A 27,555-nucleotide genomic window follows, 5' to 3' on the forward strand; every position below is an offset into this window, starting at 1 on the left:
TGTGCATACATGCATTATTTCATTCACCATAAACATACCATAAATCTACATATTTTATATCATACACCATATTCGAAACATAGTTTTTAAGATCATTCTCAAGGGAGCACAGGAGGGAGGCCTTGTAGTCACACACTATAGATAAGGAAATTGTGGCCATATTGTTATTAGGATTGCGTAAAATTGCCATGAAATGCAATAAAAAGAACACCACGGCCTATCACAAGCCTATCGAATGGCGTTTCATTTATGCAGAACAGGGATCACTTACTTCGTCAAAGGTCCTGCCCTGCCATGACCTACTAGCTGCTCTTGTCCCAGGCTTGTCCAAATGTTATGTGGAGTTATTGCCGTTAAATGCCGATGTTTGTGCGCTCTTCTGGGAGGTCCTGGGGAGTGGCTGGTCACGCCGTCCTGTCTAAGCCCATTTACTGATTGGGAGCTGGCGGGGGCTCAGCTCACATTGTAGTGGCTGCGTCATGACATGCTAGGTTGTCATGCCCTCTGCGCCCCTCACTTCTTTTGACAGGACGCGGGCGGAGGCATGTGTATGCTGTGCTTGCACCCTACCGCGAAGCATCGTGCTAATCGCTGTTTACCTTGATATTGCTGTAATCTCTTTGTGGCCTTTGCTTGTCTCCAGCTTGTGGAAAAACCATTACTCTTCGATTTTTCTTTCAAACGTGTAAAAAAAAAACACGGTCTCATTAGATTAACACAATTTGGGAACACAGGGGTTGCGGTAAACCCGACAGTACTTTCAGCTCAGTATATTGTTTACCAACCAGGTTAGAGCTTGGTTTATGTATGTGACGTTGCGCCCCTTATCGACTGGTTACTCACTCATAGTGTTTATATGACCCAGGTCAGTATTGAAAGTATTAGATTTAGAAGAGGCATGGCACATCCTTGCCCCTTGACAAGATAACAGAAAAGGGGGTTCCACAAAACATGCTTTCTGACACAATTGAAAAATCCTTGATTATGTGGCGGATGGCCAGGTGTTGCCATACCAGTAGAAGGCCAGCCACAGTTTTTCAAGAAGGCCTAGGGGACATTTACATCATACACATGTCATATAAGTGATTCAAGAGGATATATGCATCTTTATTCTCTAGCAGCGTTCAGAGTCAATTTGTTAGCATAGTTGGCTTATAAAGAAGATCGCCTTCCAAAGCTTCAGAAATAGCTGCACAAGAAAGCATTTAAATTTGGTCTACGAAAGAAGTGAGGATAGATGGTAGGCCTACTTCACAATATTTGTTATATTAGGCTTGTAAACTCAGCTCTAGGGATTAGAACATGTTAAACGAGCACCAGGAACTGTAATCAAGGTCAAATTAATTTTTTTGTAAGTCACTGGTAAATTAAGTGATTTTGCCCAGGATCACATGATTTTGAACCGATGTCAGAACTCGAACTCGGTTCCCCAGAACCAATGTCAGCACCTATGGCATTAATGCCAAATCCGCTCCTCCTTAACGTCTTAAATCAACATCATATCCTGTACGTCTTGCATCATCATAGTACTGGCTTTATTATCTCGTTCTGGCAATTTAGGGGTAGGGGTGAGCTTGCTCACACAATAGGTACAACATGTTGGAAGGCAGTTGACACAGAGACAGCATGTAAGGATGACACCTGCTATAGCTACTAGAACAAAAGTATATTCTAACTCCAGGATGATATCAGACCCCAGAACCACCCTGTCAGGGACCATGAACCATTGTCCAGTGGCTATCAGATGCAAGCCTATGGAGCTTCTGGATAGCAGAATATACATTAGGGGCATGGTCAGGGATGTAAATACAGCAACTTCTACCGATGACACAACAAGCCCCACCCCTGTCTGCAAGGACGACATCTAAAACCATCCGAATTGGAAGAGAAACAAGTCTAGTAGCTTGGAGCTCAGCCATAATTAGTGAGTACACCTGCTGTAGTGTTGACAATCCCTTCCACAACTCCGACAAAGGGTAAGACTGTTATGCATGGGTCGCCAGAAAGGCCGAATACCCTTCATGGCATCCGTGAATTGCTGTAAAGTAGTATCAGTCTGATCAATGTCTGCTGTATTGGTAACTCTCCTTACACGAGACAAGTGAGCACTGCTTCGCTGCAGTCTATGATCTCTGTGATAATTAGATTGCACTGTCTATGTACCGTAATGTAAACTGGAGGTAAGCCAAAAGAGAGATAGCACTGGCCAGACCACCCTCTAGGGAGCCAGGTATAAGCATGTTCTCCACAAACAAAGTATACATTATGGGTTGTGAGCAAAGGTGGGCTCCTAGTGGTGTTCAATTTATATGTGTAATTTATTTAATGCGATTCTGTTTCCGCATGTGGCCCCTTCCCCCGGGGGCTCCTCTTTGCCCTTCCGCCTTCTCTCTGCATTTCTCTTTCTGTGTCATATAATGGGTTTCTTGCATATGACGATTCATGTACTGAATGCCATAATTGTGATTTAAATCTGTGATTGTGGACTTCTCACTTGCACACAACGTAACTCGAAGTGCAATTTATTTTTCCTTAATAAAGGTTTTCAAACATCCTAAATTAAATAAAGAAATAGATTACACTGAAACTTTCCCAGAACCTTCAGCACAGAAATTAGCTGCAGTATTGATGACGGGCATAATTTCATTTTCAGTGATATTTCATGCAGGGAAACATGTAAATGATTCACTAACATTGAATCCCTGGAAGTCCAGCATTTCATCTTGCAACCATGTGACATGCCTGTTATTCTCGAAGATGTTCATACAAGTATCTGGGCGTAAAGTACCCTCCTTTACTCCTATCCCGGGAGTATAACCCTGGTGTGCCACTACATACTCTACTGCTGCTTGATAATCAGACTCCGTCATATCCATAGTGTCAGCACGATAGTGAATATACACCATAGAGAGTAACTGGAAACATGCCTCACAGCTACCTAGGTACGAAAAGGGTAAAGACACCATTGTTGTGTACGACAGAGGGGAGTAACCCACACACCCAGCAATTTGTGGCATTGGTTGTGTTGTGTACCTGATGAAGCAATTGCACAAACGCGTTCTTAATGTATTCCTGTCTATGTCTCTCCTTTTATGGGGCCAATGTACAAAGCAGATGCTCAGGTGGAACCGGGGTAGTCCCTATCAGAGTGTGTGCTGGATGGTGTTCTTCTAAGTACCATACAACCCCGAACATTGTGATCAAGAGTATGAGGAAGAAAATCACTGCTACTATCTTACTCCTAGTGGACCAGACAGACCAACCAGGAATCCTCTGCCCTAGTGGTGAGGCTGCTAAGGGCTACATGTATAAAATCTCAGGAGTAACTTATATTTATCAGAAGAAACGTCATGAACTGGAGCCACTAATACTTCAACAGAACCAGAGGGGCACAAGTTACCCAGTGTCCTTCGGAGCCTCACTGGTAGACTCCTATTGTTTATCAACGATGGTGCTATGAAGCATTCCCTCAGGGAGCTGCGCGATCGCAGCCCTTGCTGAAAAACAAAACCTCTTCTTTAAGGATAGGGCACCCTCCCTCCTGGGAAGACACCCTCAACTAATCCTGTCCAGTGTCCGGTCCAGTGCACCAATCTCTTTTCCCACTCTATCGGTGATACCTTAGACAGGGCTCTACAACCTGTTCTCAAGTGCTTCCCTAGCTCCTAGACTGTCCATCTGATGCACTGCCCCTCCGCCGAAGGCGCAGTTTATACCTGATGGCTCCAGGTACTGTCTCGTCAACAAAAAGGGGGTGAAACTCAGGGTTAGGTGGGCATTGAGAGTCAGATTCTTGTGAATTGGAACCAGGAGCATCCGGGGAAGCCCTTATCTCTGGGGGGACCGCGTCAAGCAGGGTTGCATCAATTTCTTCGTCTCTCTGCGCGCACCTTCATCGGGAAACAGAGAAGGGAGTGAAGCCTGGCACCCGCTCCCCCTCCTGGTCAGCAATGCCATTGAGGAACCATTGGTCATTAGGAAGTAGCAGAGGGACCTTCTTGACGTGCGTCCAGTGCACCCAGTGTTTCCGGCCTTTGAGCTTTACTGCTGTGCGGGTGGCGAGGAGGACAAGTAGTGGTCCCATCCAACGAAGCTCCAGGCAGCTTTTCCTCTGGAAATTTTTCACCAAGACATAATCACCGGGCTGTAGCTGATGCCCGGGCCCCTCTGCTACTGGTCGCTGCGTGTCTTGAATCTGTTGATGGATAGAACGAAGCTCTTTAGACAATTCATACAGATAATCAATAAGCAGGGGTACTCTATCTCAGTAAAGCGCATGGGTCTTGGAACTCCCCAGACATTAGCGGGGCGTCCGAAAACAACCTCATACAGGGACAACCCTGTTCTAGAATGTGCAGTCGCTCTGGTAGATAAAGCCAAAGGTAGAGCATCTGGCCACGCAAACCTGTACTTTCTTGTATCTTTGCTAACTTCAATTTAAGGGTCCCGTTGTATTTCTCCAAGAGGCCCGCTGACTGGTAGTGGTTGGCTGCATGGAACTTCTGTTTAATGTTCATACCCTCACACACTAATTCAATGACCTTTGAATTAAAGTGACTTCCGTTGTCACTCTAAATCAAACATGGCAATCTGAAGCGCCGGAAGAAATATTTTAGGAGTGCCTTCCCCGTCGCCATGGCAGTGTTCTCTTTAGTTGGGTAAGCTTCAATCCATTTACTGAATGCACAAATCATGACCAGCACATACTTCAAATTGTTCACTCGCTCCATTTCGATGAAATCCATCTGGTGGTCCTCGAAATGAAAGGAAGTTGGTACAAAGTTACCTGAGGTTGTGGGAGTGCCTTCTCCAGGATTATGTCTCATGCAAATAATGCAGTGTTTCACTAGATGCGTGGCTACCTTAGAGACATTATCGTTCTGCCACACTGGGTCCAACAGCTTACATATTCCTTTAGCACTAATGTGTGCTTGGCCATGGACCATGGTAACCACAGGGAGCACATAGGAGTTGGGCAGCAACTATCTCTGTTTTCCAGACAGGTCAGTCTAGCACCCATCCTCATCCAAACGCCCTGTACTCTCCTCCCATATTGCCAATTTGTCTAGGTTCGCCACACTCTGTATTTATTTCCCTGACATTTTCTAATGTCTCCTCGAGCATTTCATTGTCTGGGACCCACCTAGCGGGACCTGCCACAAACATCTTTTTCATCTTTGATCTAGCTGTCTCAGCTGTCTGATCTGCAAATGCATTTCCCCTCCCAACATCTTCAGTTATTGCTTTGTGGGCACTACATTTTATTATTTCTAATTTATCGGGAAGGGTCAGTGCTGACAACAGTCTATGTATCAATGGGCCATTCTGTATTCGCAATCCATGTGAGGTCAAGAACCCTCTCTCCACCCAGAGGCGCCCAAAATTGTGGGTCACCCCAAAGGCATACTGGCTGTCGATATAGACATTGACAGTCAGTCCCTCACTCAACTCACAATCTCGAAGAAGGACAACCAACTCTGCAGCTTGAAACTATTGGTATGAGATACGAGCTGTCTCAACCACAGTGTGTAACATTGTTATTTGCGTACGCTCCAGTAGTTGTGCCATCTGGTAATTTGAAACAAGAGCCATCTACATATAATTCCCCTTGGTGGGTCATATAAGAGAACATCAGTCAGGTCTACCAGTCCCTTTGTTTCTTCTTCAGTCCGAAATAAACAATCATGGACATTTTCCTTTTCTTCCGAAGGGAGGGGTAGTAATGTGGCTGAGTTCAGAGTAGCACATCATTTGATGGTAATGTGCAGAGCAAACAAGGTCAATTCATATCCAGTCAGACGTGCATTAGTAATGTGCTGTGTCTTTGTCTCATTCAAAAGCGTATCCAAAGCATGAGGTACCATTACTGTAAGATCAGTATCAAGAACGAGCCCTGCAGATTGTCTGATAGAAACTGCTACTGCCGCAGCAGCTCTTAGGCCTCTCGGGAAGGCTGCTGCGACATTCTCAAGAATAGCGGAAAAGCAAGCGCAGGGTCTCTGCTTATCACCGAAACCCTGTGTTAGAACAGATAGAGTGTAACCATCCGCCTTGTGTATGTAGAGCACAAAAGGCTTCTGGTGATCAGGAGTACCAAGCACAGGAGCAGAGCAATGCACAACCTGTAATTGCTCAAAAGCTTGCTGGAATGCAGGTGTCCAAGGCAAGGGTTCATGCACTTCTTTGGTGGACAGGTAAAGGAGCGGTTTTGATAGTAGGGAATAATTGGAGATTCACTGGCGACAATACGAGGTAATGCCGATAAACGTTTGTACTTCGCGTTGGATCTTAGGAGCAGGCATATTAGTGATAGCAGCTATGCGTTCAGGTGTTATTCTGCGACCTCCTTCGACTGTAGGTGACCTAAATAGGCGACCTCCTGTCGACAATATAGAAATTTGGAAACAGACACCTTGTGTCCATGGTAGGCTAAAGAACGGTGATGGATTAAACCCAGATCTTTTGACTGGGTGTGAGTGTTTGATTGATTCAGATGCTCCGTCCATCACCACCCCCTTTTGTACCGCTTTTGGCCACCATAAGTGTGGCAGGGTATGCTCAGACGTGAGTCCCTTGCTCACTTTGCCACTGGATTCAAGCAAGCCGGGCTGAAGACGGCTGGAATACCAGAAACCAGTCCTCTGAAGCTTGTTTCTGGTCCAGGGAAGACATGGCTTGGCAGTTCGGGCTGGACTGTTCCCATGAGGCAAAGGGTCAGACTGATTTGCATATAGCCATGTCTGAACTGGAGTGGCAGAGTGGGCTAAAGAACGGTGATGGATTAAACCCAGATCTTTTGACTGGTGTGAGTGTTTGATTGATTCAGATGCCCCGTCCATCACCACCCCCTTTTGTACGTGCTAAATGCAACAGCATTTTAACTGTGGCATCTTTACAACCATCCTCAGTATCAGAAGCCACAAGGAGGTCGTCAACGTACTGAAACAACACATTACCAGGGGGAAGTTCCAATGAATCCAATTGAGTTTTAAAACCTGACTGTAGATATTAGGGCTTTCTGTGTAGTGTTGTGGAGCACAACAGAATCTAAAGCTTCAACCGGCTATTGCAAATCCAAACCGATATCTACTATCTGCATGGATTGGAATGCTGAAGAAAGCATTCTTCAAATCGATCACAGAAAATAATTTTGCTGATCGTGGTAATGTCTGGAACTACATGATACTGGTGAACAACTATTTTGTTAACCTCTCTAAGGTCAATTACGAAGCGGTAAACATCAGGATGAGCATCAGAAGAATACAAGGGTGTCTTTTAAAGAATAGGACTATTCGCCATTGTCTCCTCAACCACACCAGACTTAATCAGATACTGTATTATTTGCAATAAGGCCTTTTTTCCTACCTGTGATATCTTGTAAAGGGGAATATGTGGCAATACAGCATTGCCTTTGATCTGGATAGAGACCAGTGGGATCTGGAATAACCCACATCTGTGTCTCTTCTAGCCCACAATGTGTGTGGCACATCTTTAAACTCAGCGGGGAGTAGGGCATCTTTTGCGCAGCATTGTTTTGCACGGGCCACCTGTGGTCCAATAGTCATGGAAACGCCATCTGGAGAACAAAAAATGGTTGCATGTAACTTTTTTAACAAATCCAATCCCATCAAATTCTCCCCACAATTTGACATGAGCAAAAATTGTGAAGGGGCCAATAGTCAAAGCAAGAGGTTTGGAAATGAGGCAGACATGCCTGAAAAACCTACCGACACATTATTTTGCCTGACAGAGCTGCCCCTGGCACCAGCGAAGAAGAAACAGAGCTATTCATAGCACCTGTGTCAATAAAGAATGTTTTAGCCTTGCCTTGCAGATCCGCAGTGACATAGGGTTCGCCCTGTCCCTGGCTATCCTAGCTGTGGGACAACACCGTCACTTCGTCCATGTCATAGTCATCATGATAGTGCTGCCTTCCTTGGGGGTCATCAAAATAGTTCCCGCTCGGTCGAGTATATGATGCATTGTCTGACTGCATCTCTCCTCGGCCTCCTCCCTCTCTGCCACGTCCTCTAAAACCCCGACCTCTCTGGCCTCACCTTTCTGCAATAACTCTGGACACTCATTTCTCCAATATTCTCCTGCTTACAATATGCACATTGGTTGAGCCCAACAGTAACACACGTAGCACCACCCCTGTTAGACCGGAGTAACCATTGGGCTGAATCCAAACCTCTGCTTCTTTCACCTCCCCTTGCTACTTGCTGCATCAACACCCTTGTCTTCAACTCATTTGACTTTTTCTCCACTTTCTCTTTCTCCTCATTCTCCCTATGCTCGTAGTCCTATGCCATATTCAATATTACTGACGAGGAGGAGATGCCCTAAGTACTTTCCGAAGCCTGAGACCTAGTCGCAATCTCGGAAAGCAAGTTATTAACAAACCTGCTGACAAACAACCAGACACCAACCTCCAACCACAGATCCTGATCACTAAAGTCTAGAAACACCCCTTAAAACCTAGTAAAGAAATCATACACACTTCTGTCCTTCTTCTGATGACATGCAGTCAACTTGTTCCAGTCCACTCGTCTCGGCGGGATAAGGGAATTAATATAAGTGATAATGCAACCCGGCAAGGCTAATAACTCTGCCTTCAGGTTCTCACTGGGTTTGCGCTCCTTGTCCCACGTCCTAATCTGATCCCATGTTCCACCCAGTTCCACAACATGATCCTGTGTGTGTACTTGCATCCATATGGCTACCGGTACCAATAGGCCAAAGAACAACTCAATATCAACTAACGTCATCACAGTGGAGAAGGCTGCCTCTGTCAACTCTTTGTAGTACGCAGTCAAATTTTTGCGAAGATCCGGCAACTGAGCTTTAAGGGATATTACCTCACTCCTCTTCCAAGTAGTATAAATCGACTGTTCCTGAAACCGAGCATCGTCACGTGGCCTAATCACAATATTCGTCGATTTGCACAGTTCTGGTATTTCAGGATGGTAAATGGGATGGACTTCCCTCATGGGACACTGTGTCACTTTCGTCAGTACTTTTTGGAGCAATCTGCCCTGATAACCCACCAGTGTTGTTACATTACTAAAAACCTCATTGGGCGATACCTGTAGCATATACCCTGTCCCGTATGACATAGATGGTCTGCGGTGCAACACCCTGAAAACACTACTCCCACAGTCCTATCAGCGTGGCCAACATATGCTTAACCCCTTCCGTGCTCATGACGAGCTCAGCTCGTCATGAGGTATACCTCTAGGGTGCTCATACCACACCCATTTATATTGAGTCCCAGCACAAGGGAAGAATCTGCCAAGCAGCCAAGGTGTTAAGAGCATGCTGCTGTGTGAAGGGCTCGTAATCTTCCATCACACTCCACACATCTTCCACACTATAGATCGCATTCTGAACCCACTGACCTGCTTTATTCGCCACCATTTACTTTTCCTTATCACCCACAGCAGAACGCACCAACTCTTTCTCCATGCGGTTTCGTGCTACTGCCCAGTTCGCTTCATGCACCCCACGCACAGGCGTCTTGCCATTTTGCAGTGCTTGAGGTGTCACACTTAAAGGGGAAAGTGCAGATGAAGAGACAGGTATCATCATGAATGGAGACTGTACTGTAGGAGTAAAAGGGGGCGTACCAGCAGATACGGAGCCAGTAGACAGAACGGGGGAGCTAACGGCTCCCGCCCTTGTGACTTGCGTACGTGGAGAAGAAGCAAGCGGGGCCGGGGCCAAAGCAGTAAGGCTAGAAACAGAAATACTAGGGTGAGCAGCACCAGTGAATGTGGACTGAGATATCGGAACTGTTGGGTATATCCGCTCAGGGGCATAAGGAGGTGGGGGTCAAGATACTAATAACTCCTCAACGAAAACATCACCTTCCTCTCTAGTAACATAACATTTAACATTCTGCAATTGGCCACTGCTTTCTGCGTTATTGTTTGCGTCTGTCTCTTCCGAGCCTCCATCTCTGCTCTCATACGTCATTGCTTTGCTTCCTTTTGCCATACTCTTAAAGAATCAAACATGGACTGCCTGCTCTTTTTGGCGAACAATTTGTCCTGTAAGAAATTACATTTTTGTTCGTCACCTGTGCCAGTAAGTGACTACTGTCGATCAGCATTGTCCCTCGTATATTTATTCCACAACATGCTAAACATAAAAGGACCAATGCCGTACTTGATGTATACATAAAAATGTGGGGTACCCTCTGGAGGCGCAGGCTGACTCTCTTCTAATCGGGCCTCAGTAGAACAACAATTACATCCAAAACACCCCATCTTACTCAGACAAGGCATCTTAATATAGGACACATGCACTGTCCTCACCGGACAAATGTATCATCAACCAAAAAAAATGTTCGAGAACCAAACCAAAATGGTCCAAAGACCGCACCCTACAGTCCGGAGACTGCACCAAGTTCAAGAAGACAGGCTTCAGCCCCAGATCCTTTCAAGAGTAAGCCGAATTTCCAGTTGACCGGGCAGAATGTGCGCAAACACTCTGTGTCTTATAAGGGTCCGCAAACCCACCAACTTCAAACCAAGACAGTTGAAAGACCATACACAGCCCATCGGCTCTTGCCGTTTAAGCAAGGCAGTCCGAAAACTGCACCAAGACAGTCCGGAGACTGAACCAGGACACAGCTCGTAGGCTCATGCCGTTCAAGAATGGTGCAATTTTTCCAAGAATCGAATCAATCACCTGGTGCACTCAGGTCAAGTCAAGTTATTCTACCCTGCCGACCCTTAGGACCAAACGGTCAACTCAAAGGTTTTGCCTTCTCAGGACCCCAGCCGCTTACCACTAGACGCGAAACCATCCGATCAGACGGACGGGGCAGCCAAGAGAACCGGGTTGTTATCATGTGGGGATCCCCAATCCGCCCGACCAACCAAACACAACCCCGACACTTCAACCCGTTTATAGGTGAGTCGGGTCACTTTGTGGGGTCCCTCTTTGGGTGCCAACTGAAGGTAATGGCCCTTAGGGACCACTCAGGTTATTTGCAACCACTGACTGTGCCTTCCCAAGTAATGAAGAGTCAGTCAGACAGTAGAGAATATAAACCAGCATTTTATTAGTAATACTCTGCAGAGGAGTCCAATCTGACCTGCACCCTAGGGACCTGCCGAGGGAGTGGCACCCAACAGTCTGCAACGCATAACCATTCCCCCAGGAACCCCCAACCATGCCCACAGTGGAAAGTTAACGGCTTAGGCCCAACATGAACAAAGGAGGCACAGAGGGATGAGCTACCACCTGCTAGATGGGTACACACTATCACAGTTTCAAGGTTCCGGTGCCAAGTTTCAGGGTCTCCTAATATGGGAGCAGAGCTACACACACGGATAGGTATGCAAGGGTGGAATGGCCTATTCATTAGTAAGTCAGAAGGCAACATTGAACGGAAGAGAAAATAATACCTAAATACAGTGTTCGGCTGAGGCAAGCAAAATGAATAACGGGGCCTAGTTCAGACACAACCTAATGGGGATTGCGAAATACAAAATGTAGTCACATTCGCTAACTGAAGCTTGTGCATTACAAGGATAACTCAGTGGGTTGCATAACGTAAATACAAATGAGATGTCATTTAGTCACACACTGCTAACCTACTATGGCACAACATAAGTATATAATAGGAACGGGGTTTTTCAAACCTAACAAGCTCTAGGGATTGAAACATGTTAAACAAGCACCAGCAACTTTAATCAAGGTCAAATTCATTTTTTGTAAGTCACTGGTAAATTAAGTGATTTTACCCAGGATCACATGATGTTGAGCTAACACCAGAACTCGAACCCTGGTCCCCAGAACCAAAGTCAGCACCTATGGCAATAATGCCAAATCCAATCCTCCTTGAAGCCTCCAACATTCCCAATAGTAGTGGGATGAAGGGGAAATGAGTGAGGCTTTACAAAATAAAACAAAAAGGTGTTCACTCTTACCTGACAGAGAATGGAATCTTCAGGAAGGATACAACTATATTAAATTCCATGTATTGAAATGCAGTAGCTGTGAGGGTACAAACCAGGATAACCTTAAGGGGGAAGGGTTCAAGAGCGAGGCGTACAGCAGCAACCAAATGTTAAATGCAACAACCACGAGGTAAAAGGCATCAGTGAAGAAGTGCTGTTTCATTAGCAAAGTTTACATTTTTTACAACGTTATGTTTACAAAACTTGCGGCACTCCTTGGCATCTCCTCTGCTGTCCCATTCATTGGAGGAACATCAGTGCTGACGTCAGAGCAGTGCGCTGCTGCAGGAACTACATGCTGATTGGCGGTTCTGAATGACCACTCTAATCAGAGAGCTCTAACTCAAGATGGGGGTATGAAAAATAGGCAGCAAACGTAATTTTGTCATAGGAAGCAACCAGGGGTGCAACTAGACCCAAACTTCGGGGGGAGGGCTAAGACTCCCAGCCAGGGCTGGCCCTAAAACTGGTTGTGTATCGTGCAACAGTCTTTCTGTGTGCTCCTTTCCCATTTTTTCCTTCTCCATGAATTCCCTCAACCCACTCACCAACAATGCACCTCATCTCTCTATATCCCCTTTCTGACCAACATTTCACTTTGTTATAGGGCTACCCGTAGTTTACTAACACTCTGTGATCTGCATGGTACATGTTCTTTGTAGCAGGCACATTAGCCCTCTGCACTGTGTGGGTGACAAGAGTGCTCATGTGAGTGCACGGGGAGCGATGCAACAGTGTGAGAGTAGGGTGAGAGGAGTGACTGCAGGGTGAGTGAGGTGACCATATGAATGTGGGTGCAGATGTAAGTGCAGAGTGGGACAAATGAATGTATGGTTAGTGATGGGCTTGTTTGAGTGAGATTGCAGAGTGAGCAGTGAGGGGGACAGGTGAGTGAAGTGTCACATGAGCAGGGTGAGTAGTGTGCTCGTGTGACTATAGCACACTCCTTTATCTCGCAGGCAATCTATGATGGGCTTCATCAGGCAGCGGCATTGCAAAGTAATAGAGAAAAGGTCTTGAAACAGGTGTATTTTGATCCCCTCAAACATGACATGGGATTGGTTGCGCACTGCATTCATAATAAGTTCTTTCTGGCAGTAGTAGTGGAAACATGTAAGTTTACCCTGAGGGGCTTCAGGTGATTGGGATGGGTGGCCCGGCCTATGCGTGCGATCTAGAGGACCCTCTTTCTTTTTTAATTCTGTGACAATTTGGCAGAAAAACAGTGTGACAAAGCCTCCCAAGGGACCTCGATCTGCCTGCAGCGGAACCCCCTAGATTCTAATATTGGATCTCCAGGACCTGATTTCCAGATCCTCCAGGTAGTAGTTAAGATCAGCGATACATTCTTTAAGTTCCAAGATTTTGCTGCCGCATGCTTCCAGCTCTTATTCTCTAGCATCGCCCGACCCTTCCACGAAGTCCACTCGTTGCTCCAGTTTCCCCACCTCCCGGCGCATCTTTTTCATATCGTTGGCCATTTCCTCACCAAGGCCAGCAGAGAAAGAGCGGGAAACCGGTCCCAACAGTGTGTGATATTTGTGGGGGCACCTCTGCAGTCAGCTGATGGTCCCTCTGTGAATAAGCCCCAAGAGGCTCACTTCCTGGGGTGTTCTCCAGGCCCCACCACAGCCGTTGCTACCTGCCTTGATGTGGTCTCTAATTTCTCCTAGGCCACAAGTCCCAACTTTGAGGCCTTGGCTCCAGTTGTGCAGTATGAACCTTCAGTGCTGCTGCTCTCTCAAGGGACCGCTCCTTCACTGCAGGAGGGGGGAGCTAGGCCTCCGAAAGGCGGGCCGGGCTCACAAAGCAGGACACACGTTGATCTCGCTGCACAAGATCCCAGCACCCGCCCGGGTCAGTTCCAGGGGATCCGGTCCCTCTAAGTTCCTCCCCAGCTCGCCCGCTCTGCCAAATGTCCTCAAGCGCAGATGCGGGGTCTGAATCCAGGCACCAGTGAGCAGGCCCAGCTCTCCCCAATGTCACAGTCCACAGCTGCCTCCTACCACCTGGTACCTTCCGGAACTCCACTGTGCAGGTAGTAGTGTCCAGGCCGCAGTCAAGATTGGGCTGGGTTTCCCCAGTGGACCGCCAGTCCGCTCACTCGCAGGGGTACGGGGGAAGGTAAGTTGCCTGACAGTCCCCCCTCCTCATCCCCATTGCCTTGCTTCTCCAGGTTGCTGTGGCTCTTCCATGTAGCCAGTTACACACAGTGACCAGCAAGACCCACGGGGAAGGCAAGCAGTGCACAGCAGCTGCCTCGGAGCTCAGGGGTTGCCGCCAAGCCCTCTGTCTGCCATCTTGCCCAAACAACTTCAAACCTGCACCGCTCCGCCACACAGTCTCCGGGCCTCTCTAGCTCGATGGAAGGGGGCTGGAAGGCGCCCCCCCGACTGCCTCATCGCCGCCCGAGCTCATTGTTAGTCAGGCCCCGGTAATCTGCTTATTCATGTTGTGGCGGGCCAGAGCTCCAAAGATTTTCTCCTACACGGGCGCCATCTTGGATACGCCACATGACAGGGTTTTTTATTGTGTATATTCTGTTGATCATGCTAATCCCCTTTTTGACCTGTATATGTTTCCTAAATGCATCGCAGTTGCTTCAGGATAGAGCATGTTAGTTTCAATAAATATTGTAAGCTTTCTTTATGTCTCTTATTTATTTAATGTGCACATGTATGAGTGAGAGAACGAAAGGTGATGACCTGCTACCGTGATCCCTGATGATCCCTGATAGGGTCTAGAGTGTTGTGTTTTAGGACACAAACTTACTTGTTTCTCTGGGAAGGTTAGGAGGGCAAGTAAGGCACTATGAGCTAGTCTGAATTTGGGCCCATAGGTACTGATGTGGTATGGTGACTCAGTTCCTACATACTGATGTTCTGTCTGTGTTCCCAGGCATAGTTCTGTTTCTAAGCAGAATCCCTGTAAGATTCTTCCCTGGTAGCAGACAAATTCAGCAATCTTGAATGGATTCTACCAGGTCTTCTTATAAAGAAGCATTGAAATTATTTTGTTTGTTGCTGTTCTATGGCATCCTTTGATCCTGTTTCTGTTGATCCTTACCAGGTTTTGGATTTCTTGAGGGATGATTTTTTGAAGGGGCTCCCTTCTTTGACTCTCTCTGCTCAGTGGGCCTGCCTTAAAATCATGTAGATGTGTTGGGAGTGATATGCCTGCTGTGGTATACTGTTTATTGAAGAGTTTTCATTTTCAGAACCCTGTTCCCTCGATTAAAGTTCCCTCTTGTGATTTACCATCTGTTTTGAGGGATTGCATTCTGAGCGTTTCGAACCTTTGGGTTTGGCCCAGATGGTTTGGTTTCATTGACAGTTAAATTGGTGTTTCTTTTAGCCATTACAACTGATAAACGGATTGGGGAGTTGGGTTCTCTGGTCATTTCTTACCTATATATTAGAATTTTAACAGATAGAATGATTTTTCGTCCTGATCCTAAATTTGTTCCTAATAATAATTCTAAATATATTACTGAGTAGGAGTTGATTCTTAATGTATTACAGAGTGACGATCTGTAGCCCAATCTTTCCTCCATTGTTGTTAGATGAACTCTGTTATGTTATTTGGATCGCACAAAGTAATTCAGACTTTTAAATTCTCTCTTTATTGCTTATGAGAGTGTTAACTTAGGTAAACAGGTGTCTGTATATTTCTTGAATTGATGGATTCAACAAGCCATTTCTTTGGCATACAAGACAGTTGGAGAATCCCCATCTCAGATTCAGGACTGTTCGCTCAAGTCGGTCTGCTCTTCCTGAGCTGCCAGCCAGCCACCTGGCGGTCCCATAACACATTTGTAAAACATTACAGGTTGGATGTGTTGACTAACAATTCTTAGAATTTTGGTTTGAATGTTGTGAAAGTAGCAATAAAGTCATTTTTGTTTCTTTATTAAAATTGTGTTGCATAGAAAATTGGTGCAGTGTCATTTTTACGGAGCTTGTGCGATCTGAATGTCGTATTGACTGGAGTAAGAGGGACCAATGAAGGCTTAATGAAACCATTACTAACCGGTAAATGTCATTACCCCAAATTAGGTTCCCCTCATCCCAGCCAGAACCCTTCCCTTGCTCCCTGCACCTCCTTTTTTTTGTGTCTGGATACTCACAGACGGGTGGTGGGCCTTAAGTCCATGTGGTTCATGGACATAAAGGTAGGACTTTCTTTTTAGAAGCATGGTATGGACGTAGTGGTCGGGGCTGCCTCATGTCACATTGACTGGGACGAGGGGGGCCTAATTTGGGGGCCTATCTTGTTATGTATAGAGTTCTCCGACCCGAATCGGTTTTGTGAATACTGAAAAAGCATAAACTTACACAAACATGTAAGTCAACCTTTCTGAATTAGAACTTCAGTAAGGACGTTATTCCTTCCATGTTGACACTCCAGCCGCAACTAGTGTGGGGGCCTGAAACATCATACTCTGAGCTTCTTGAATTGAGAATTATCCCTGCTTTAAAAGTAATTCAATGTGTTACAAAATATGTATCAGTTTGTGATTCTCCTATAATATGAGGAGCATTTGTACAATTGAGACTAATTGATTTTTTCCCCCTGTGCATTTCTCTAGATACAAGAATTGGAAGGTATAGTAGGCTTAAAGTTAGAAGAATGCACAAAACTTGAAGGAGACAATAACAATCTTCAAAGAGATATGAATAACCTAATATGTAAGGTATGCTGATAGTGCCATTTGTGTTTAAACCAAGGTTTTAGGGCCTTATTTATCCAATCTGTGTAAGTTATTTCAAGTGTATATAATGTTCCTGCATGGCCATGGGTTTCATCTGTTTGCTTCATTCATAAAACTGTCTGATTGCTGCATGCATAAAGTACACATGTTAAAAGAAACTGGCGTATGTCACTGGTATATTTATTAAAAAGTGACTGACAACATTTTTCCTAAAGTCAGATGTAGGTATTTCATGCATTGTGTAAAATGCACAAGTTTTTTCTTACCATCCCTCTCCAATCAAAATGGGATGGATTAGTGAACTATCCCATAGCAAAACTAGGTCTTAACCTGAATCTTTTAAGTGGGAGTTACATGTGATGAAAAATTCACTTAAGTTTAAGATATCCGCAACCACTGAATTTACACACCCCTCAAAACAACCACAAGTGTGAAATGGTAAAAAAGCATCATGGGCCAATTCACATAGGTAAACTTAGACCTGAAGTCTCTAAGTTTATACCTAGGGTCTTATACACAAAGGGCTTCCGCACTCATGGCGGAGGCCTTGCAGTCATGGGGGAGATGCGGCAATCAGGGCAGAATCTATGCAATGAGGTGTGAGGAAGTCTCCGCACTTGGGGCAGAATCTCCTTAATGAGAATTCTAATTGCGGAGATTCCGCCCTGAGTGCAGAGACTCCCCCACCACTGCGGGGTCCCCCCCCCACTAGTGTGAGTTGTGAATTGCAGAGATTCTGCCCTGAGTGCGTAGACTCCCCCACGTCTGCAGGTGCGGAGGCCTTACGTGAATCAGGTGCCTAATGTCTAAGTTTAGATCTTAAGAGTAAGTTTAGACCTGAAGTTTAACTTCAGACCTGAAGTCTACGTTTTTGCCTAACGTTAGACTTCTGGTCTAAATTTGGACTTCAGGTCTAAAGTTAGACTTTATGTCTAAATTTAGGGGCCGTTTCTCAAACGTAATCTGAGCCAAAAGTCTAACTTTACGACTTTTCGTATTTACAGAAGTCACTTACAACTTTTGGTATTCACAAAAGTAATTTACCACTCGTATCTTTACATCCACACTTGGGCTGGAATTTCCACACTCGGGGCGGAATCTCCGCACTCGTTTAGACTCCCCGGAATAGGGCCAGAGTCTCCGAAATCCGTCCGGAGTCTCCGCAACCAGGCCAGAATCTCCACACTCAGCCGGATGATCATTGTCTACAATGTTAAACACCTGTGTAAGTGCTTACCATCCCCCACTATGCTCCAGCTGAATCACTGCAGCCAATCAAATCCAGACCCTGCAGCAAAGATAAAATCAGAGCTAACGCATACAAACATTCCAACATGTCACTGAATGTGTTTGTTGATCTGCCCCTTGCCATGCGGCAAGAAGAGTTGAGGAGGAGAGAAGAGAGGATATTCAAAGGATTACCTTTTTTGGGATTTCCAGACAAGATATCAGGGCCAGATACCGTTTCCCCCCAGATGTCATCTTGTATATGGTTTGTGAGTGGGAGCAGGAACTTGACTCTGTGACCTGTCGCTCCCACGCCATCTCAGCCTATCTCAAGATCCTTGCTGCTCTCCATTTTTTCTCTACAGGGTCATTCCAAAGGGTCTCCAGCGACTTTGTGGGCATCTCTCAGGCAAGAAAGTCGCAAAGCGTCGATCAGGTACTGAGCTGCATCAATACGAGAGCCCACCTTCACATATGAATGCCCAATACACTGGATAGGAGTCAAAAGGCAGCTAGGGATTTCTATCTCATTTTCTACTTCCCACGTGATCTGGGTGCACTTGATTGTACCCATGTGACTCTTCAGCCACCCAACCGCATTGCACACATCTTCTACAACAGATACTAATTACATTCCATCAATGTGCAGGGTGTCTGTGATGCCAGTGGTAGATTCATTGATGTGCTAGCAGAGTTTCCAGGCAGTACCCATGACAGTTTTTTATTCCGATGTCACCTCTTGTTCAGCGGATGGCTGTGGGAGAATATGGCTACATGTGTCTACTGGGTAAGTACCAAGCACAAAATATGTGGGAAATGTATAAATGTAATGCATGAATGCCATCTCACATAAACGACCATTTTACAATAAGATTCATCATGCCACATACACAACCTCAACAGACACTGCATGTACCAACGTATAGATCATGTTCTGTACTGATGTAAGAGGGAAATGTAATCAATTGCCCGATTTTCCCTCCTCAGGTGATGGTGGGTATGCACTCTGCCCCCAACTCTGCACACCATGCAGACGTTCAGTCACTGTATCTCAGCCTAGGTACAATATGTTATGTTATGTTATGTTATCAGTATTTGTTATGCGCACAGCTGCTCCAGCGAAGGAGCGTCCTGGCGCAGTGACAAGGTAGGACATAGCATAACAGAAAACAGAACAGAGAAAAAACAGCTAAAAAGAGTGGCGAAAACAAGAATGTTTTAATGGCTTTTCGAAAAAGCATCAAATCCTCCAGCAGGCAAATTTCAACCGGGAGGGAATTCCAAATGGTTGCAGCTTTGACACCGAAAGAGCGTCCACCAGCACGACAGAGCCTGAATCTAGGGACCACGGCGAGAGCCTGGCCCTGGGAGCGCAGGGCGCGTGTTGGAACATAAAAAGACAGGAAGTTAGACATGATCTGGGGACCTATTCCCTTCAAAATTTTAAAGGTCAAACAAAGGACCTTAAAATGGATTCGCTTCCTCACTGGAAGCCAATGCAGGGAGCGAAGAACATTTGAGACAGGACAAAATCTGGGCAGGCCAACTATCGCCCTAGCTGCAGCATTTTGCACCCGTTGTAAGCGGGTAATTTCTGCCAGATTGGCCCCGACCAGGAGGGAGCTGACGTAGTCCAGGCGAGAGATGACAGTGGCATGAATCACCAGCTGCCTGATTGGGGCATCGAAGAATTTAAGGACAGGTCTTAAGCCCCGGAGGAGGCCAAAACAGCAAGCTGCTGTTTTCTTGGTGTGGCCGACGAAAGTGAGACCAGCATCCAACCAAACTCCCAGGTTTTTTAGTTCTGACACCGGAGTCGGAGTCGGTCCCAACTCTGACGGCCACCATTGGTCACCCCATAGTTCCACTCTCTTACCGACAATCATAATCTCTGTTTTGGTGGCGTTAAGCTGGAGACAGTTCGCCGTCAACCAGCTGGCCACCACCTTCAGTCCATTCTGAAACCTGGGGGCGTCTTGTTCCGCATCCCCGCTGAGAGTAACCGCCCAGCTGAGTGTCGTCGGCATATGAGACCAAAGTCAGGCCCCACTGCCTAGCGACCTCAGCCAGCGGTCTCACGTACAGGTTGAATAACGTGGGACTCAGCGAGGATCCCTGCGGAACCCCCATGGCCAGCGGCTGGAATTTGGACTTGAAGGGAGGGATGGCCACACAGAAAGAACGATTGTCGAGAAAGGAGCGGAACCACTGCAGGTCCTGACCCCCAACGCCAATCTCCTCTAGCCGGTGCAATAGAATGCTGTGGGAAACCGTGTCAAAGGCGGCGCTGAGGTCTAATAGTACCAGCGCCGCCGTCTGACCAGCATCCAACACCGCTCGTAGGTGCTCTACCATCACGAGGAGGGCAGTTTCCGTGCTGTGCCCAGCACGGAAACCGTTCTGCGTGGGGTCCAGGGCGTTAGTCCGAACAAGATGTTCTGACAGGGCCAGGTTGACATGAGCCTCCGCTATCTTCGCTGGCCAAGGTAACAATGAAATAGGGCGATAGCTTTCGGGTTTCGAGGGGTCCAAAGTAGGCTTCTTGACAATTGGAGAAACCACCACCTGCTTCCATTTAGTTGGAACCACACCTGAGTCCAATGAGAGATTGACTAGGGAACATACTGCAGAGCGTCCCAGAAAGGCCTGATCTCTGAAGAGAGCGGGTCTTACTGGATCCGACGGAGAGCCAGATTTAACCTGCGAAGCAAGTTTGTTAAACTCCTCCAGAAGTAGTGGGGGAAAAGAATGCAGGGTTAGGTGACTTTGAGCCCCATCTAAAACTCCCAGGGCAGTCCCCGTACTAGGGAAGGCCCGGTAGATAGCCTGGACCTTTCCCAAGAAGAAGGCGGCCAGGGACTCACAGTGGGAGATAGATCCCATAGCCACAGAGGAGGTCCTCTTCGCCAAGAGATCTTTCACAGCCTTGAATATGGACTTGGACGGGTTTGAGCTATTGCGAAATTCAGCGGCGTAGAATGCCGCACGGGCTCGACAAATGGCCCGGTGGTAGATCTTGACGGAGGCAACATATGCGGCTTTCAAATCAGACCCATAAGACTTCCGCCATGCTCTTTCCGCCCGTCGACAAATACCCTTCAAGGCATGTAGTGCACTATCATACCAGGGACTCGACCCTCTGGTGCTGACTTTAGGGCACACATATGAACTCGAGCCATCATATAGCGTAATTTTGGTCTCCTGAGTCGCGATTCAGATGTCTTGACCATAAGGGGGGTGCTGATGTACTTCCCTGAACTTGTGTGCAAGATCATATTAGCCTGTTGTGTCTTGCTCAACATAGCTTTAAGTCATGGCTTACCCATATCTCTTGTACCTCAGCTAGGTCTGAATCCGGGCAACTGGACCATTGCACAGAACAGAGGGTAGGGTATGCAAGTCCACGATGGCACTTTTTTCACCTGAGCAACCTGTTGTGTTACCGCCAAAATGTGGTTTGCAGCCTTTTGTTAATGATGAAAGTTGGATTTTTATGACTCAGTCCAAAAATTCTACAGGAGTCAAAATATTGGCCATGCATTATGTCATGTGTAGATGTCAGAAATCAGTGTTGTCCATGTCCCCAAGGAATCCATTGCCTCAGAGGATTAAATGTATGTGCATGTCTGAGATCTCCCAGGACCTTTTGACAATGGTTGCCTGATTCACAAAAGGCCTAACTTTTGCATTGTGGAGTATTTGCCCCCAACTGAATCGACTCCCCCACAACTGAGGATCCCCCATGTAAGTGATGATGAGCTGAGTGAATCAGGCCCTTTGTGTCTGGGATACACAGCACTGCTTCCCCCAAATTTACTGTAACACTATAGTCAACTCTTCTGTTGAGCGCAAAATATGGACTACATGTACGATAATGCAAAGGAGCAAACTCTTCTGGGATGTGATGTTGTCCTGGCAACACCCTTTTCCCAGGCCAAACATAATTTAATTGTCTCTTCTACCTTTTGTTTCAAGTCTTTAATGTTCCTTTTATGTGTCATTTTTGGGGTATGGCAGAGGATCTGATCTGGGACAGAGGATGACTCAGAATGAACAGAAAATGGCTGCCAGCAATTTCCTGTGATGTATTTCATGCCTACCACTTCCTGTATGTCATTTCCTGTATGAAAGAATGGGTTCTGGTCCATTTCTGAAACCTCCGGCTTGAGTGGCTCCACATATGGCACATACCCTGACTGAGCAAGACCACACCTCAAGTGCTACGGACCTGGTGGAGGCTGAGGACATTGTGGGGGGTGAAGAACTGGACACCTCTGGCCTGGGGGGAGATCGACTCTCCCCCTGACTATTCACACCTTAATTTTGGTGAGTTGTCCCCAGGGCAGGCCACAACACAATCTGGGCCTGCCATCAGCCCCTCCCTGACTCTAGAGGCTTCCATTTCATACGGTCTCCAGCTGCATCCCCTGCCACTAGTCCCCCTCCAAGTGGCTGATAGAAAGACCCCAACATGGCTTTGACCCGAGACACAACACAGCTCATGTTCAACCCAAACCCCTCCCAGTATTTTAACTCCTGTGGTTGCACCCCAGGAAGAGATGGGGGCATGTGAGGGTCAGCCAGACATGTCCTCTCTCAACATGCTGCAGATCTGCAATGAGGTGCGTATGATGCGAGAGTAATTTTCAAGATCTATGACCACCCTTACTGCCAGTGTCACTTACTTGGTGTGAAGCCATGATGTCTGTCCTAGCCCAACGTCCTCCCAAACCACCCTCAATATTTCCCCCTGTATGTTGCCCAACACTGTCCCCCCGCCCCCGTACTCCTTGTGCATTCTAACCCCGTGTGGTGCCTGGTACAATCTAGGAGCCTGCTTCGGATTCAGAGGATGTGAACATTGTGGATATTGGGGATGATCAGAAGGACAATTGACTTGTTGGACTTTGACTTTGTTTTGGACATTTATTTCCTTTGCCCCTTGTATATAGCCTGGTACGCCTGATGCTTTCTGACGGGTTTTATTTATGTTGCCCTCCCCCTCCAAGTCCCCTAGTCCTTTCTGTTTAAAGAACATTATCTGCTTTCCTTTCTCCCTCCCAAACAGACTGAATATCTTTTTTTGCTCAAAACCATCTAATTTACATATACTTACTTTTTTGGATCAAACTTTCTCTATCTTGTTAACTTCATTCTAATTGTTGTGTTCAAAGTATGGATATATACCTTGGGAGTAGTTATTTGCTCTGCACATGATAGCTTCTTCCACTGATGGGGTTACATTTTTACATGTGTCACCCACACACATTCATCCACACATCTCTAGGCCACAACAAGGGTAAATATTTGGACATGAGTTCATAATATGCAACTTAGTCTTGACTAGTGAGGACATTCATCTTTTAATTACCCATGTTCAGGATGATATTTCTTTCTGTGATCAGAAGGGATCGTGCTTGCAACTTCGCAAAGTTGGTGGTGAGGATTGCTGTGAGTAAGTACGTTTATGTTGTGGCCGAGGTGCGGGTTGGTGTGGTGCATCTGCCTGTACAGGGCAAAGTTCCTGGACAGGGGCTGATTGAGTCTGTCCAGCTGTTTGGAGTGCCTGGATGTGCAGGTGGGGGGAATACCAGAACAGGGGGTGGTGGTGAATGTGCAGGTGGGGGAGTGCCTGGACATGGGGTGGGGGTGGATGTGTAGGTGGGGGGAGTGCCTGGACAGCGGGTGATGTTAGATGTGTACTCTTGCTTCGAGACTGTGCAGTTTGTGGTACAGGTGTGTGGGTGTGATGTGATGTGCTGCAGGTAGATGTGATAGCTTCCCTCCCTGAGGTGAACTTGAAGGGAAACTTTGGATAAGATTGAGCATGTCCTCCATCATCTACAGGGCCAAGGCATGGTGTCTTGCACTCTCTTCCCTGTGGATGGATATAATGTCATTTATCTTATTGGACATGCCTTACCAAGATCTATCCATCCTGTCCCACACCTGGGTCAGTCTGTCCACAACCTGAGGGTTTTGCCACAAGTCCTGCAGTGCCTCAGACATATCTGACAGGGTAGCCCCAATGGCATGAATGTCCTGCCTAAAACAAGAATAAGAGAAAGAACACGCACAACTTTTATATCCCTGATGTTCAAAGTACTCCGTACTTTTTACAAGTAGCGGGAATGAAGAGGAAGCTATGAATGCTGCAGATATCAGTTGTGATTTCCTAGACGAAATCTTGGATGCTGATTTTGTGGAAGCATTAGATGACATCGAGTATGATCATATGACTTTTGAAATTGATATCAGGAAAATGAAATACATGATGAAATTATTTTAGAAGCTCTATTAAAATATGAGATGTTACAAGAATACATTTATCATATAATAATAATAATGGTTTGAGACACTCTTCTTGCAGAATTATAATCCTTCAGCTAGTACTGAAGTACTCATGATGCAAAGTGGGCCTTAGGGTATGGACTGCTTCAAACTCCTATAGACTATTTATGCACTCTTCCATGCACCGTCAAACTTGTGTTTTATACCTTCAATACCCCAGTCTGTACCTTTACACTTCCAACAAACACTATCAGACTTCTGTTTTAATATTGTAGTGAGCCACACAGCACAATGTATCACATTTATTTTTTGTTGGCACCTCAAACACTGAAATTACAGTAAATAATTTTTTAGAATAGTTGCAATGTATCCAAAAATGTTTTATGAAAGCAGTTGAAACACTGATATTATAGTAAACAAGTTCTAAAAATAGTTTTAAGGTATCACAAAATATTTTATGTGAGCACCACAAATCTCGATTTTACAGTAACAAAGTTGTGAAAATAGTTGCAGTGTAGCTTAAAATATTGAATGTAAGGAGCAAAAAACACTGTAACAACAAACAACAATAAAGAAGTTGTGAAAATAGTTTCAATATATCACAAAAACTAATTTCACTTCACTGAGAACATGTTTCTTTTCTATTGACAGATCTTATATCTTAGATGGAAAATGTCACTTACACAGTAAGCATTTCTTTTTGGCATGTAGTGCTGTAGATTTAGATGTTTTTCATAGTCCTGCCATGTCGTGTTGTGATTGGCTGAGGTAGTAGCTATAAAAAAAAGGCTCGATAAAGGGCCTTGACTTTAAATCAGAATATGAAATTCAAGAATAATTGATAACCCCAGTCAAGAAAGGCAGCAAGTGTGCAAATTTCTCACTGCCTTTGGCCGGAGTAGTTGTTACAACAAAAAGGCTCGATAAAGGGCCTGCACTTTGAATACGGATATGAAATAGAAGAATAGTTGATAACCATAGCCAAGAAAGGGTAACTGGTCATAATATCGATTACATAATATCGATAGGATAAAATATCGAGTCAAAAATATCGAGTATGGGGAAATATCGAAATAAAGAATATCGAGGTCCAAAATATCGTTGAAATTAACAGTAAAAAAATATCGTAAACAAAAATATCGATTCTAAAATATCGAGTAGTCATAATATCTATTTTTTAGTGTTGGTTAAAATATCGATAATATAAATATCGATTGTTAATAATCTAATAATAACCTTAAAAAAAAGATATGTGTATAAAATGAAAAAAATGTTATATTTAGTCAATATTAGTAATGTAAGAAATGTGTAATTTATTAGAAAAATATATCTTTTATGGACGGGATGTTGGGTTATTAGGGGATAAGGGTGGGGAGTAATGTAAAAAATAGTATGCAAATAATAATAAAAATATAATAAATAGTTAGAATAATAAAAAAATTAAATTTACAAAAAATGTAATCAAATATTTTATAAAATATTATTTAAAAAAATAATAGAAAGTTCATTTTTAGGAGCGGGATGTTGGGTTATTAGGGGATAAGGGTGGGGAGTAAATAAAAAAATATTAAGAAAAATTTATAAAAAATCAGAAATTTTTTATTTGATTTTAAAAGATATAATATTTAAAAAAAAATAATGTATTATTCATAAATGTAATAAAACAAAAAATTATATGTAATGTTTAGGAGCGGGATGTTGGGTTATTAGGGGATAAGGGTGGGTCGTAATTTAAAAAATAGTACGAACAATTTAACAAAATGGGATGAAATATAAAATTGAAAAAAAAATGTGAAAAAAAAATAAAAAAATTATTATTAAAATTTAATAATTAAAAAAAAAATTACAATTATAATATTTAGGAGTGGGATGTTGGGTAATTAGGGGATAAGGGTGGGGAGTAATTTAAAAATAATTAGGAAAAAAATAAAAAATAATTGGAAAAACCATTTTTAATATTTTTTAAAAAAATATAAACAAAATATTAAACTTTACAATGTACATTTGAAAAAAATAGAAATTAAAAAACAGAAAATCAACAATTATGAAAAAATAATAAGAATTACATATAAAAAAATTATTATTTTAAAAATAAATTTTAAAAATTGAAAATTAAACAAATTATCATATAATATTGAACAATTGAAATAAAAATAAATTGAAAATACTAATTTGAATACAACAATATTAAAAAATGTAAAAATAATTATAAAAAATGTTTAGAAAATTATTTTTACATTTTGGAGGAAATTTTGGATTATCATAATATAAAATGTACATTTTTAACAATAATACATATTTAAAATGGGTTACTGTCCAGCACCTTTCATGATAGTTGTCTGACTGGATTTGGAATAGTAATTATAATGGGTCAGTGTCCAGCATCTTCCCTGATATTTGTTTGACTGGAGTTGGAATAGTAAATTATAATGGGTCAGTGTCCAGCACCTTCCCTGATATTTGTCTGACTGGAGTTGGAATAGTAAATAATAATGGGTCAGTGTCCAACACCTTCCCTGATATTTGTCTGACTGGAGTTGGAATAGTAAATTATAATGGGGCAGTGTCCAGCACTTTCCCTTATATTTGTTTGACTGGAGTTGGAATAGTAAATTATAATGTGTCAGTGTCCAGCACCTTCCCTGATATTTAATAGACTAGAGTTGGAATAGTAAATTATAATGGGTCAGTGTCCAGCACCTTCCCTGATATTTTATAGACTGGAGTTGGAATAGTAAATTATAATGGGTCAGTGTCCAGCACCTTCCCTGATATTTATCTGACTGGAGTTGGAATAGTAAATTATAATGGGTCAGTGTCCAGCACCTTCCCTGATATTTTATAGACTGGAGTTGGAATAGTAAATTATAATGGGTCAGTGTCCAGCACCTTCCCTGATATTTATTTGACTGGAGTTGGAATAGTAAATTATAATGGGTCAGTGTCCAGCACCTTCCCTGATATTTTATAGACTGGAGTTGGAATAGTAAATTATAATGGGTCAGTGTCCAGCACCTTCCCTGATATTTTATAGACTGGAGTTGGAATAGTAAATTATAATGGGTCAGTGTCCAGCACCTTCCCTGATATTTTATAGACTAGAGTTGGAATAGTATATTATAATGGGTCAGTGTTCAGCACCTTCACTGATATTTGTCTGACTGGAGTTGGAATAGTACATTATAATGGGTCAGTGTCCAGCACCTTCCCTGATATGTGTCTGACTGGAGTTGGAATAGTAAATTATAATGGGTCAGTGTCCATCACCTTCCCTGATATTTAATAGACTGGAGTTGGAATAGTAAATTATAATGGGTCAGTGTCCAGCATCTTCCCTGATATTTGTCTGACTGGAGT

The 27,555-nt window shown here is 44.4% G+C and overlaps 1 protein-coding gene and 1 pseudogene across 1 annotated transcript in view; one reads left to right on the forward strand and one right to left on the reverse strand.

Moving 5' to 3' along the window:
- Positions 1 to 27,555, forward strand: part of CAGE1 (cancer antigen 1) — a 1,013,025-nt gene that overhangs the window by 631,728 nt on the left and 353,742 nt on the right. Inside the window, exon 11 of the mRNA XM_086966850.1 lies at positions 16,558 to 16,662. Coding sequence (XP_086822976.1) covers positions 16,558 to 16,662 — 105 coding nt within the window. The remainder of the gene's footprint in view (positions 1 to 16,557; positions 16,663 to 27,555) is intronic.
- The window catches only part of LOC147722492 (uncharacterized), a 90,613-nt pseudogene continuing 79,841 nt past the window's right edge, over positions 16,784 to 27,555 (reverse strand).

The sequence above is a fragment of the Lissotriton vulgaris genome, chromosome 4_1, assembly GCF_964263255.1.
Source record: "Lissotriton vulgaris chromosome 4_1, aLisVul1.2, whole genome shotgun sequence".
In the NCBI taxonomy this organism is placed as follows: Eukaryota; Metazoa; Chordata; class Amphibia; order Caudata; family Salamandridae; genus Lissotriton; species Lissotriton vulgaris.